At 42.5% G+C, this 13,648-nt stretch overlaps 1 protein-coding gene across 1 annotated transcript in view; it reads left to right on the top strand.

Annotated features, from left to right (window-relative positions):
- The window catches only part of LOC122705646 (death-associated protein kinase 2-like), a 122,044-nt gene extending 112,743 nt beyond the window's left edge, over positions 1-9,301 (top strand). Inside the window, exons 6-7 of the mRNA XM_043921072.1 lie at positions 7,951-7,996; positions 8,842-9,301. Of these exons, the coding sequence (XP_043777007.1) occupies positions 7,951-7,996; positions 8,842-8,939 (144 nt within the window). The 3' untranslated portion in view covers positions 8,940-9,301. The remainder of the gene's footprint in view (positions 1-7,950; positions 7,997-8,841) is intronic.
- Positions 9,302-13,648: the final 4,347 nt, after the last annotated feature.

The following is a 13,648-nucleotide window of genomic DNA, read 5'->3' as shown; positions in this document are numbered from 1 at the left end:
ACACGTAGTTAATCCAAAGGTCTATGCTGTGCCATAAGTTTATCTTTTGCACAGTTAAGTTTTCATCTGTTTACATTGGTTTTTCTTTCTAATAGATTATTCCTCATACTTAAAAAATCAATCTGTGCTCTATTAATTGCTATAAAATGTGCATGCATTTGAAAGTAGATCTTATAAGAGTAAAATGATTTCCATACTAAAACCTTGGAGCATAAAACAGAGGTGAGACTTGGCAGTTTTTTAAACAATTTGTTGTATTTATTTATTTTTGACTGTGCTGGGTCTTTGTTGCTATGCATGGGCTTTCTCTAGCTGCAGCTAGCAGGGTCTACTCTCTAGTTGTGGTGCATGAGCTGCTTCTCATTGCAGTGGCTTCTCTTGTTGTGGAGCACAGGCTCTCGGCACGTGGACTTCAGTAGTTGCAACTTGTGGGCTCATTAGTTGTGGTGCATAGTTACTCTGCAGCCTGTGGGGTCTTGCCAGACCAGGGATCAAATCTGTGTCCCCCGCTTTGGCAGGCAGATGCTCAACCACTGGACCACCAGGGAAGTCCAAGACTTGACGGTTTTGACTGTCAAGGTAGATTAGGGTGAGATTGAAAAGGTTTAGGGCAGACCAAGAAGTTGGTATAGGCAGTCACAGCCGTGGAAGACTTTCCTGTCAATTTTTTTTTATTATTATTATGAAAACATTTCAAAGCATTTGAAGAAACTAAGAATACAACGGGCACCATTATGTCTTCCTCCTCTATTCAACATTTGGCCACATTTGCTTTACCTCTTTCTTTAAAACAGAAAAATATATTTTTATATTTGTATTTATATAAAAGCATCATTGGGCTTTCCTGGTGGCTCAGTGGGTAAAGAATCCACCTGCAATGTGGGAGACCCAGGTTTGATCCCTGGGTTGGGAAGATCCCCTGGAGAAGGAAATGGCAACCCACTCCAGTATTCTTGCCTGGAGAATCCCCATGGACAGAGGAGCCTGGCAGACTACAGTCCATGGGGTCATAAAGAGTCAGACATGACTGAAAGACTAAGCACAGAGCAAAAGCATTATATATACATATATGTGTGTCTAAAATATCTTTAATAAAAATTTAAAAATAAATAGTAAAATATATGTAATTTAAAAAATTATGGTATAATCTGAAAGAAAATTCTAGCTATATTGACCCTTTACCCTAAATACTTCAATAAGCATCTCTCAAGATTAAATTCAGTCTCTTACCAACCCATAATGCTGTTATCACACTTAAAAAAATTAACAGTAATTTGTGGAAGACCTTTAATTGGTAGAGAAACATTATTCTATTTCTGATTTAGAAAGCAAATTCTCCTGGCAGAGGAGAGAGAGTAAATAGGAGAGAGTGAGCCAGTTGGAGGTAATGATAAGAATGTGGGAAAGAGGTGAACCAAAGATCTTCAGTAAGCCTCTTTTAAATGAAACTGATGGTTGTTTATGCTCTTATAAAAAGTAATAAGTCATAGAAAATACAGAAACATACAAAGAAGTTACCTACAGACTCCCTACTCCAAAATAATCACTATTAACTTTTTGGTGTATCTTCCCCAGCTTTTTATGAACAGTGTGTGTGTGTATGTGCGTGAGAACTGTACAACCTTTACAATCTTCTCTCCTGCTTTTTTCACTCTATATTCAACTCAAGCAGCACACGTTTGCTCTGTAATGATTTATTTTGCTATTGAGGCTTCTATGTAAGTCTCTCCTGATTTCCTTAATCACTGGGTGTGTTCCAAGTGTGGACCTTGTTTCCTGGTCCGCATACCCAAAGCGTGGTTTGTGTCCCAGCCTCAGCGTGTGCCCCCATGAGCTCTTCATCTCATGAAGCCCCAGGTATCAGCCTGGGAGCCTGGACCCTTAGGAATGCATGTTGGCTGCTTCATCAACTACTATGAGGCCACCCTAGAGTGATCTGAGGAGAAGTGAAGTGAGGACACTGAGCTCCGAAATGATTGAGGAAGGAAACAAAATGTGGCAAAAAATCAACTATGGAGAGCCATTATTGAAAGAGTTGAAATTTGATGGTAAATGGGGAGCATTAAACCAACCAACTGCTTCTTATAAGATACAGCAAGAGGCCACATGGGAAGCAGAAAGAGAAGGGGATTGTGGGTAGAGCCTGCATTTGAGTCTCAGTGCTGCTAGGGGATATTGGGCAGGTCATGGACTGACCTTTCCTGGCCTTGAAAGTGGAGACAATATTGCCCCTCACTTCCTCACCTGGGAGAGGAGTGAGGGGCCAGGGAGAAGTCAGTATTTCTGAAAGGGTCCTGCAAACTCCAAGACTCATTACAAGTGATGGCTGTGAATTTTAACTAGCCTCCCTATGAGGCCTTGTTTCTCCCTATTCCTCTCTTTCCTCCAAAGGGATTCATAAAAGGAGGTGGGCATAGAGACACCCAAGAGGGGAATGAATAAGGTGGTGTGTTCCAGCCAGTAGGCTGAGCAGATTCCCAGGGCGGGCAGGACACTGGGTGTGAAGTTGGTCTGACTTGGAGTAAATACCATGATCCCTGTTTTACAGATGAGGACACTAAGAGAAAAATGCAGTGCCCTCCTCCTCTTTGGTCCTTACTACCTCTGTCATCACTGTTAGTTGCTCAGAGACCCCTGCTACTGCCGGGTGCCCATCGTCCTCCTCTCTGGGTCCCTGCCCAGGCCTGATCTCCACTGAAGTATCATGTGTTCAAATAGTACCTTTTAGGTTCCATTCACATCTCCACTATCAGCCCTCCCTCTGAGCTGATCTCACTAGGAGTGAAAGAATCTGATTCTGGAAGTGGTGAAGGGTGGTGCAGACAGCAGGTATCTTGGCGCTAAAATCCCTGAGTGAAAACCTAGCAGCACCACTTGGTAGTCGTGTGGCCTTGAAGCAGTTACTTAACTTCTCTGATCCTCGGTTTCCTCACCTGGGAAACTGGTGAGGAATTTAGTAATTTAGGAATGAGTAAAATTTAGGAATTAGCAAAACAGTAATTTAGTCTATTCAGATTCTGTGCAGTGGTTTTCTGGTAATAGCTGGACTCCAGTAAACAAATACATGTACACACACACTAGATTACTATAAATTCTACTGATATAAAGGTTTATAATATAATTTACAAGTATAAAATATATAACACTTTATTTTGTTAACTTCACAAAATAATTTGATTCCCACAGAACACTTAGTTAGTTGTATCTGTAGCCAACCTATGGATGCAGTAGACAGATGAGTGTAGTTTCCAACAGGATTGTTGGTTGGTATTTTTGTTTATGTTAGTAAGTAAAGTGAAAGTGAAGCAATGAATACTGCTTGTGCATTGGAACTTCACAACTTCAGTGATGTGAGTGGCTTCTTTTCTGAATTGGATAATAATTTCTGAATATTGAAAAATATTTCCTCAGTTTTCTCTGGTAGCACAAAATAATAGCTAGAGACACAGCACACATAAGTTTAATCTCTGTTATTAAGTGATCTTTAGCACTTCCTAAGTCTAGAATCAAGAATTCAAGTCCTGATTTGTATTGTCTGCCAGTTTCTGTGGTGTAAATATACCTGCTGTGGCCAATTTCAAGGTACCAATATTGCTGACATTGACTAGAACTGGGAAGAGGGGTGCAGTAACATACCATGATGTTAACATGCCATGATCTCTATTCAGAGAGAAAAGGCATTAAATAACTTCAAGAACATAAAAGATAATAAAATATAGTAGAAATTAGAAGCAATAAGTTGTGTTTTAAATATAATTTAATTAAACATATTTCCATAATTTAATTTTTAGTATTAAAACAATATTCTTACGTGGCTCAGTTTAACACCTGGCTCACAGATTCCTGCAATTTAGCAGCAGTCTCTCATGAGCCAGTAGGCACCAGCTTTAGCCTACCCTAAGCTCTCTGAGACCCTGGAGGTGAAAGCATTTTGTAAACAGGACAGTGCTATATGCAGGCTGATTGTTGTGGTAACGGCAGTGGTGTAACAGTAATGGTGCAGCCAGCATTTATTAAGGGCTGTAGTAAACATGCAGGCTCATCTCTGAGTGCTCTGCTTGTGTTTATCTACTCCTTTAATCCACACGACAGACCCTATGAGAAAGGTTCCATGGTCATGGCCATTGTATAGAAAGGGGAGGTTCCTCAAGGGCTCTTAGGGTCTCCTGAGAACCCAGTACCATGTTAATATTTCTGTTTTGTGGATGAGGGGTCAAGTGGTGAGTCAATTGCCAAGGTCACACAGCTAGCCTGGGGCAGAAGTGGAGTTCAAACCCAATTCTGTCTAAGAGAGGCCTTCTCTAGTGTTGGTTCCCCAAACACTGAGCACCCTGATTTTGCCTTCCTTGCAGAACTTGCTTTAGAAAACCAATTCTGGAGCCTCACTCCCAGTGAGTTGATTTAATTGGTTTGGTCTTTTTTAACACAGTCTCCAGTAGATTCCAGTGGGTAACTAGCTCAGATGGGGCCCCCAAAGCACAGCTTGGGGCTCAGAATGTCTGAATTGAGACCCAGGTTCTTCCCTGGCTAGATGGAGGCACTGGGCATTCATAGCTGGGTGGCCTTGAGGATCTAATAAGGTGATGTGTGGGAAGAACTCATGGCAAATGCTAGTTCTCATGTGGCACAGACCACAGAACCAGAGGTCAAATTGCCAACACCCGCTGGATCATTGAAAAAGCAAAGGAATTCCAAAAAACATCTACTTGTGTTTCATTGACTGTGCTAAAGCCTTTGTGTGGATCACAACAAGCTGTGGAAAATTCTTAAAGAGAAGGAAATGCCAGACCACCTTATCTGCCTCCTGAGAAACCTGTATTCAGGACAAGAAGCAATAGTTAGAACCAGACATGGAACCAAGGACTGGTTCCAAATTGGGAAAGGAGTACATCAAGGCTGTATATTGTCACCCTGCTTATTTAACTTATATGCAGAGTACATCATGTGAAATACTAGGTTGGATGAAGCACAAGCCAGAATCAAGATTGCTGGGAGAAATATTAATAACCTCAGATATGCAGATGATACCACCCTAATGGCAGAAAGTGAAGAGAAACGAAAGAGCCTCTTGATGAAGGTGAAAGAGGAGAGTGAAAAAACTGGCTTAAAACTCAACATTCAAAAAACTAAGATCATGGCATCTGGTCCCATCACTTCATGGCAAATAGATGGAGAAAAAGTGGAAACAGTGACAGATTTCATTTTCTTGGGCTCCAAAGTCACTGCGGACGATGACTGCAGCCATGAAATGAAAAGACACTTGCACCTTGGAAGAAAAGCTATGACAAACCTAGACAGCATATTGAAAAGCAGGACATCACTTTGCTGACAAAGCTCTGTATAGTCAAAATTATGGTTTTTCCAATAGTCATGTACAGATGTGAGAGTTGGACCATAAATAAGGCTGAGGCCTGAAGAATTGATGCTTTCAAACTGTGGTGCTGGAGAAGACTCTTGAGAGTCCCTTGAACAGCAAGGAGATCAAGCCAGTCAATCCTAAAGGAAATCAACCCTGAATGTTCACTGGAAGGACAAATGATGAAGCTGAGCTCCAATTCTTTGACCACGTGATGCGAAGAGCTGACTTTGGAAAAGACCCTGATGCTGGGAAAGGCTGGGGGCAAGAGGAGAAGTGGGCGACAGAGGATGAGATGGTTGGATGGCATCACCAACTCAAAGGACATGAGTGAGCAAACTCCAGGAGACAGTGAAAGACAGGGAAGCCTGGTGTGCCGCAGTCTGTGGGGTCACAAAGAGTAAGACATGACTTAGTGACTGAACAACAACAGCAACAGGCCACTTTATGTGTCTTGTTTGATCCTGTTAGTAACCCTCTTGAGGTAGGTTTTCAGTTAATCCTAATTCACAAGTGAGAAGTCTGAGGCTGATAGAGCTTCAGTAACTTGCCCAGTGTTAGACTGCTGGTAAATGGCAAAACTGGCATTCAAAGCCATGTTCTAAGTCTCTATCTATGTTGATTCCCTAAAAACAGGTTGTGCAAGAGATGTGCATGTGACTGCATTGGTTCATTCATACCTGCATCCCATCGGCCATTCCTGAGCACCTACTACATGGCAGCCACTCTTGGGTAGAGCAATGGAAAAGAGAGACGAAGCCCCCGTCCTCCCTGTGGGGCCACGGATACTGGCGAGGGGAAATATAAGAGGCAATTGTAGTGCAGTTGGTTCTCTGCCAGAGGCATGTCCACATACCGTGCAGGCCCTTGGGTCTAGTTGTTGGGTCTGCAACAACTAGCTGTGTATGTTGATGGGGGTGGGAGGGTGGGGGTTGTCACAGGAGAGGTTCCAGCAGGGAAGTGGTGGAGCTGGGTGAAGAGCAGAGGGGAAGAAACTTGTCAGAAAGGCATTCTTGCAGAGTGAATTGCAGGTTGGGGTAAGGGTGATGAAAATCAGCCGGGATGTAGCACAGTGTATGCAGGCCAGAGGTGGGAGGGCCTTGAATGCCAGATGAAGACAGACTCGGGCCTGGGGCGCACTGGAGCCTGGTGGGGAGGGGCTATCTGTGGTCTCATCTGCAGTGTGCCATGGAGTGATGGGACTGGATGCCATGATCTTAGTTTTTTGAATGTTGAATTTTAAGGCAGGATTTTTGCTCTCCTGTTTCACCTTCATCAAGAGGCTCTTTAGTTCTTCTTCACTTTCTGCCGTTAGGCTGGTGTCATCTGCTTATCTGAGGTTATTGATATTTCTCCCAGCAATCTTGATTCCAGCTTATGCTTTATCCAGCCTGGCATTTCACAAATTTCCCTAAATTACCAAAGTAAATGAGTATATGGGGTCTCCCAGGTATGTCAGTGGTAAAGAATGTGCCTGCCAATGCAGGAGATGTGGGTTTGATCCTTGGGTCAGGAAGAACTCCTGGAGAAGGAAATGGCAACCCACTCCAGCCTTCTTGCCTGGGAAGTCCCTTGGACAGAGGGGCCTGGTGGGCTATGACTCTACAGTCTATGGCGTCGTAAAAGTCAAACATAACTTAGTGACTAAACAGCAACACCAACAAATGAATATAGATTGATTTTGTATCACCTCCTTTGTTGTTCACAATAAGACTTACTGTTAATGACATTGATGGGATTTATATGGTGTTTTGTATTTTAAAGAAAACTGATCAAGATGGTCTCTAAGGTCTCTTATAGCCATAATAGGTTATGATTTTTCCCCATCATGAAAAACATTTGTCTCAGTAGTGAATAAGTATATGAGAATTAGATCAGGTGCTCCAATGTTCCCTGAAGAGTAGACAAATCTTTATCATATAGCATGATTTAGTTACCACAATATTTGCAATAATTTTGTGGGTTTGTCTTAAAAACTCTGGTTCTTGGAGGTTAGCTCATTTGAGCAAGTGAGTGCAGCGGGACCCAGAGGGATAGCTTAACCAGTGGTGTACTTGAAAATAAATTTATCAAGATAATAGTAAATGAGAAAATGATGATACTGAGAACTATATATCGTGAACCCATTTTTATAAAATATGCAATAAAAATAAATTTCCAGCCTTGGTGGGTATGTGTGTTGTGAAAAATTACATGGGTATAGAGAAAAATATGGAAGAAAGTACACAAGATTAAAGTGACTTTCTTTTGGGGTGGGGCAGGGAGTAAGTTTAGATACCAATTTGGGAGGAAAAGGCAGAGTACAGGGGAGATATTTTGGAGCAAAACATATATGAGATCTCATCTGTTTAAAATCGTAGGTTTGTGTTTATAAAAAAATAATGAGAATACCCCCTGTAGACTTTCCTCATGTGACCAAAAAAAAGAAAAAATCCTTGTAACTTAAGCCTTCATTTTAGCAAAGAGTGTGAAGATGTGTCCCAAGTCTTTGATGTTGGAAACAGGATTGGACTTTCATCTCTAGGCTCTGGAGTTCATTGTATATTCCACCTCACTCATCTAAATGTTTTGCTTTCAATGTATTTTTTTCCTAGTTGGAAATCTACATTTCTGAAGGAACCCACTCAACAGAGGAAGAGAGTAAGTGAATTTTGAACCATTATTAGAAAACAGCTTTATATAGTACTTTATCTTGGATATTAGGTTCTTCCACCAGCCAAGCATCTACTGGGTCATTTGCAAGAGTACAAAATCAGCTACTAGCTTTTCCTTGAGAAGAAAGTAATTTTTTCAGTGGAATGCTGGGTGAACTAGAATTAAGCCCTGTGGATATTGACTGGTTTAGTCCAGGGGCCACACATCTGTAAAGAATGTGCAGCTCTGGCAACCTTGACGTACAGACTCTGAGGAGAGCTTGCCTCTTTTCTTTGGTGGCAGGAGAGAGAGCTGTATGTTTGAAGCTGAATTCAAAGGTCCAGAGAATAAAGCGTTAGGGAATGTCGGGGTAGGGGTTGTCTTTGTGAGTTTGGATTAATGTATTATATTGAATTTTTTTTTTTTTTTTTTTTTTGGCCATGTTCTGTGGCATGTGGGATCTTAGTTCCCCGACCAGGGGTCGAACTACAGCGCCCCCTGCAGTGCAAGCATGGAGTCTTCCTGGGTAAATGTATTAAAATGGGAGTAAAGAACACCTCCCCCCCCCTTTTTTTTTTGAGAAGCTTTTTTATATAAAGACTCTCTGGCCTACAGAGAGAAACAAGGTGGCAATCACTTAAAAACAGCAGAGATGGAATTCAGGAAAAGCAAAACTGAAATTACAGGAAATTTTTTCTCTTTAAGTCTTCCTTTCAAAACTTACAAATATTTAGCCAACATCTGCATTAAGTTTTCAAGGAGTTGAATTCTGTTTTAACAAACTAATAAAAATATTGTCTGCTGCTGTATATTGACAGAGTTATGCTAACTTGTGTGTGTGTGTTTTGTAGTCAACAAGCAGATAAATGACAAAGAGCGAGTGGCGGCTGCCATGGAGAACCCCAGCTTACGGGAAATCGTGGAACAGTGTGTCCTGGAACCTGACTGATAGCTGTTTTAGAGCCACTGAAGTATAATCATTTGATATATTTGTTTAAAGTCTTTGTAAAATGTAAAAAATTCATGTTTAATACATAGGTGATTTGTACCTCAGAGCATTTTGTTAAATGATGATTTCCAAGCAAGATTGAATTATAAGGTAGTACCTAGTTTGTTCAATGTCTAACATTCTCAGGATTTGTAACCCTTAAATAATCAGACAAAGATATTTTCTAGTTACTGTGTGTAAGATGAGATGCTATTTTTCTGATGCCCATTCTGATGCTTTTCATGTCAAAATATTTACTGTGCCCAAGTGTACTCAATTTAAACCATTACTCTGTAAAATAAATAAAACAGATGATTCTTGTACACACATTAGAATGTTTTTATTTAATTGTAAATTTCAGTGTAAACACTCAAAGATACTTCCAAACCTTTATTTTCTGATTATTATGTAGAATCAGAGATAGGAGAGCTAAGGCTTCCCTGGTGGTCTCGTGGTTAAGAATTCCTCTGCCAACACAGGGACACAGGTTCGATCCCTGGTCTGGGAAGATTCCACATGCCATGGACCAACTAAGCCAGTGTTCTGCAACTACTGAAGCCCACACTCTTCGAGCTAGTGCTCCATAACAGGAGAAGCCAGGGCAATGAGAAGCCTGCACCCTGCAATGAAGAGTAGCCCCTGCTCGCGGCCACTCGAGAAAGCCCATGTGCAGCGATAAAGACCCAGCACAGCCATGAATGAATGAATGAATGAATGAGTCAGTTAATATTTTAAACATTTATTTCAAAAAAAAAAAAGAACCAAAAAGAGCCCTTAAGATCAGGCCTGGGCCCTGCTTTCCTTCAAGAAGAATTCTGGATACATTTATAAATAAGAAACAAATGGGAAGAGGGCCAGAACTGCTGGAGGTTTCAAGCCTGAAGCAAGCTCAAGTTAGCAAAGAGCTGATGCCATTTTTTTTTTAAATAACATTATTTGGCTTTTGTTTTTTAAGACTTTTTTTTCTTAATGTGGACATGTTTAAAGTCTTTATTGAATTTGTTGCAGTATTGCTTCTGTGTTATGTTCTGGCTCTTCGGTTACAAAGCATGTGGGACCTTAGCCCGCTGACCAGTGAGCGAACCTGCACCCCCTGTGTTGGAAGCTGCTGCTGTTAAGTCGCTTCAGTCGTGTCTGACTCTGTGCGACCCCATGGACTGCAGCCTCCCAGGCTCCTCCATGCATGGGATTTTCCAGGCAAGAGTACTGGAGTGGGGTACCATTGCTTTCTCCATGTATTGGAAGACAAAGTCTTAACCCATGGACCACCAGGGAAGTCCCAAGTTTGTAGTTTTGACTATTAGATGTGACTAGATACTTCAGTGCCATGAGATTGCATGGTTAAAAGTGATAGGATGGCATACTGAGACAGAAGTCATATGTCTGTCCCAGTCTTCACCATGGGCAGAGAAAGATCAGGCCTTGTCAACAAAGTTTCAAAGGATTGTTGTTGTTTAGTCTCCAAGTTGTGTCCAACTCTTTTGCAACCCCATGGACTGTAGCTCACCAGGCTCCTCTGTCCATGGGATTTTCCAGGCAAGCATACTGGAGTGGGTTACCACTTCCTCCTCCAGAAGATCTTCCCGACCCAGGGATTGAAGCCTTGTCTCCTGCATCAGTGGGCAGAATCTTTACCACTGAGCCTCCAGGGAAGACGTCAAAGGATTAATGGGGGTGGGGGACAAAAATAAAACCAGTTCTGACACAACATCCTTTACAGAAATCCTGTTGAAACAATCTTGGCTTCTGCTGAGGCTCTGCACTGTGGGACGGTCACAGCAGAGCTTTATCCCCACGATGTTGAGATGATTAAAAGTTGCTGCTGTCAGAGAAACCACTGACATTGTGGCATCAGTGCACCAGATTTCTGGAAATTTCACTGTCGATTCTTGATCTTTTGCTGTGAAAGTTCTCACTGGCTCCTCTCTTTCTTCCAGATCTTTAAAAATCTGTCACCCAGCATACATAAATATTAGTAATATTGCTGATTTTTAGGCATTATTGTAATCACTTCTTTCTAAATTACAAAGCCAGAGACTTCCCTGTTGGTCCAGTGATTAAGACTCTGCACTTCCACTGCAAGGGGTGCAGGTTCAATTCCTGGTCAGGGAACTAGCTCCCACATGCCTCAGGGTATGGTCAAATAAATAAATAAATTACAAATCCACCAGGAAAGGTCCTTAGGACCAACGCTAAGTTTCCAGTTTCATGGTATTCTGGGATCCAAGGCAAGAGCTAACAGTACCTAGTGTATACCCTGTCCCATATTCTGCCACCGCTTGCATACATGTGCACACAAACATGCTTCTTGACCAGCTGTCAGCTTCTGAAAGAAGTGACAAGCTTCTGAGTGGGCTCTGGGGCTCACGGACCAGAGTCAAATACATATTGATACCCAAGTACTGACCAAGTATTTGATGGTCTGGGAACCCCAGGAAGCCTTATCTAGGGCTTCCAGAGTAGGGCTCTTTCTGTCTTCTTCTAATGAGACCCTGATACATAAAACTCTCATTGTCAGTTTCAGGTGGCTGGGGCTGATTGAAATCAGACGTCCCTAGTGTATGCTCTCACCAATTCATGCGCTTACTCAGGGGTGCTCTCATCCGCAGATATTTAGTGAGCACTTTTTAAGTTTCAGGCACTGTCCTAAATGCTAAGGATTCAGAGATGGATCAGCCACTGTCTGTCCTCCTAGAGTTCGTACTATTGACTCCTGCCTTTGATCCCTGTCCCTTGCAGGCAGTGAGTGATGCCAACTGTCTTGTCTAGTGTCTGACCTTGTCCTAGCTAGGTAGGTATGGAGGCTGGTCAACCAGAACCAAAGACAAGATCATCCCCCTAAGGAACTGCCTGACAAGGAAACCACTGATGATACAGCCAGAAGTGAGTCTCTGCTGCAGGCACCCCCATCCTGCTGCCCTGCTGCACTTCAAAGTGAGCTGTAACTCTCTGCTACTGTCAGAATGTGATCTTTTTTATCTGTGCTATTTTGCGTGACTCACTCCAACTACAGTGTCCGAGATGGGGTCTCTAGTGGTCCCAAGTCCCATGTCTAAGCCCTGGCTGCCAGGGAGGTGAGAGAATGGAGCATATGACCTGTATGAGGAGTCTGGCTATCTCCAGCAAGACTTGCATGGTAGGAATTGCCCAACTACATCAAGAAGATTAATTCAGTCCAATAACTAATGTCCACTTCAGTTCAGTCGCTCAGTTGTGTCCAACTCTTTGCGACCCCATGAACTGCAGCACACCAGGCCTCCCTATCCATCACCAACTGCTGGAGTCTACCCAAACCCATTCCATTGAGTTGGTGATGCCATCCAACCATCTCATCCTCTGTCGTCCCCTTCTCCTCCTGCCCTCAAACCTTCCCAGCATGAGGGTCTTTGCAAATGAGTCAGCTCTTTGCATCAGATAGCCAAAGTATTGGAGTTTCAAGTTCAACATCAGTCCTTCCAATGAACACCCAGGACTAATCTGTTGGCTCTCCTTGCAGTCCAAGAGACTCTCAAGAGTCGTCTCCAACACCACAGTTCAAAAGCATCAATTATTCGGCACTCAGCTTTCTTTATAGTTCAACTCTCACATCCATACATGACCACTGGAAAAACCATAGCCTTGACTAGACGGACCTTTGTTCACAAAGTAATGTCTCTGCTTTTTAATATGTTGTCTATGTTGGTCATAACTTTCCTTCCAAGGAGTAAGCGTCTTTTAACTTCATGGCTGCAGTCACCATCTGCAGTGATTTTGGAGCCCAGAAAAATAAAGTCAGCCACTGTTTCCATTGTTTCCCCATCTATTTGCCATGAAGTGATGGGACCAGATGCCATGATCTTAGTTTTCTGAATGTTGAGCTTTAAGCCGAGTTTTTCACTCTCCTGTTTCACTTTCATCAAGAGGCTCTTTAGTTCTTCTTCACTTTCTGCCATAAGGGTGGTGTCATCTGCACATCTGAGGTTATTGATATTTCTCCCAGCAATCTTGATTCCAGCTTGTGCTTCTTCCAGCCCAGCATTTTTCATGATGTACTCTGCATATAACTTAAAAAAGCAGGGTGACAACATACAGCCTTTATGTAGTCCTTTTCCTATTTGGAACCATGTTGTTGGAACATGTTGGAACATGTTGTTCCATGTCCAATTCTAAGTGTTGCTTCCTGACCAGCAAACAGGTTTCTCAAAGGGGCAGGTCAGGTAGTCTGGTATTTCCATCTCCTTCAGAATTTTCCACAGTTTATTGTGATCCACACAAAGGCTTTGGCATAGTCATTAAAGCAGAAATAGATGTTTTTCTGAAACTCTCTTGCTTTTTCAATGATCCAGCAGATGTTGGCAATTTGATCTCTGGTTCCTCTGCCTTTTCTAAAACCAGCTTGAACATCTGGTGGTGTACCCAGATCGCAGAATCCCACCAAACACCACAGGAGCCACGGATCGATGCAAAAGCAGTGAGGAACTTTATTACAAGCTCGAGCAGGGACTCTCTTCACACAATGGCGAAGGAGTCCCCCCGTGAAAGAGGCGAATCATTTTTATACTGTATAGCAGGGGAAGCGGGAAGGGAAGCTTAAGGGGATTGGTTAATTCTTCAACTAAGGGTGTCTTGTTAGCTACTGATTGGTGGGTTAGAGTAAGGGGGGAGGGACTTTCCTGTCCTCCCCTGATTGG

The sequence above is a fragment of the Cervus elaphus genome, chromosome 12, assembly GCF_910594005.1.
Source record: "Cervus elaphus chromosome 12, mCerEla1.1, whole genome shotgun sequence".
NCBI lineage: Eukaryota > Metazoa > Chordata > Mammalia > Artiodactyla > Cervidae > Cervus > Cervus elaphus.
Note: the sequence above shows the minus strand (reverse complement) of the source record. Positions and strands in the feature narration are given on the sequence as shown.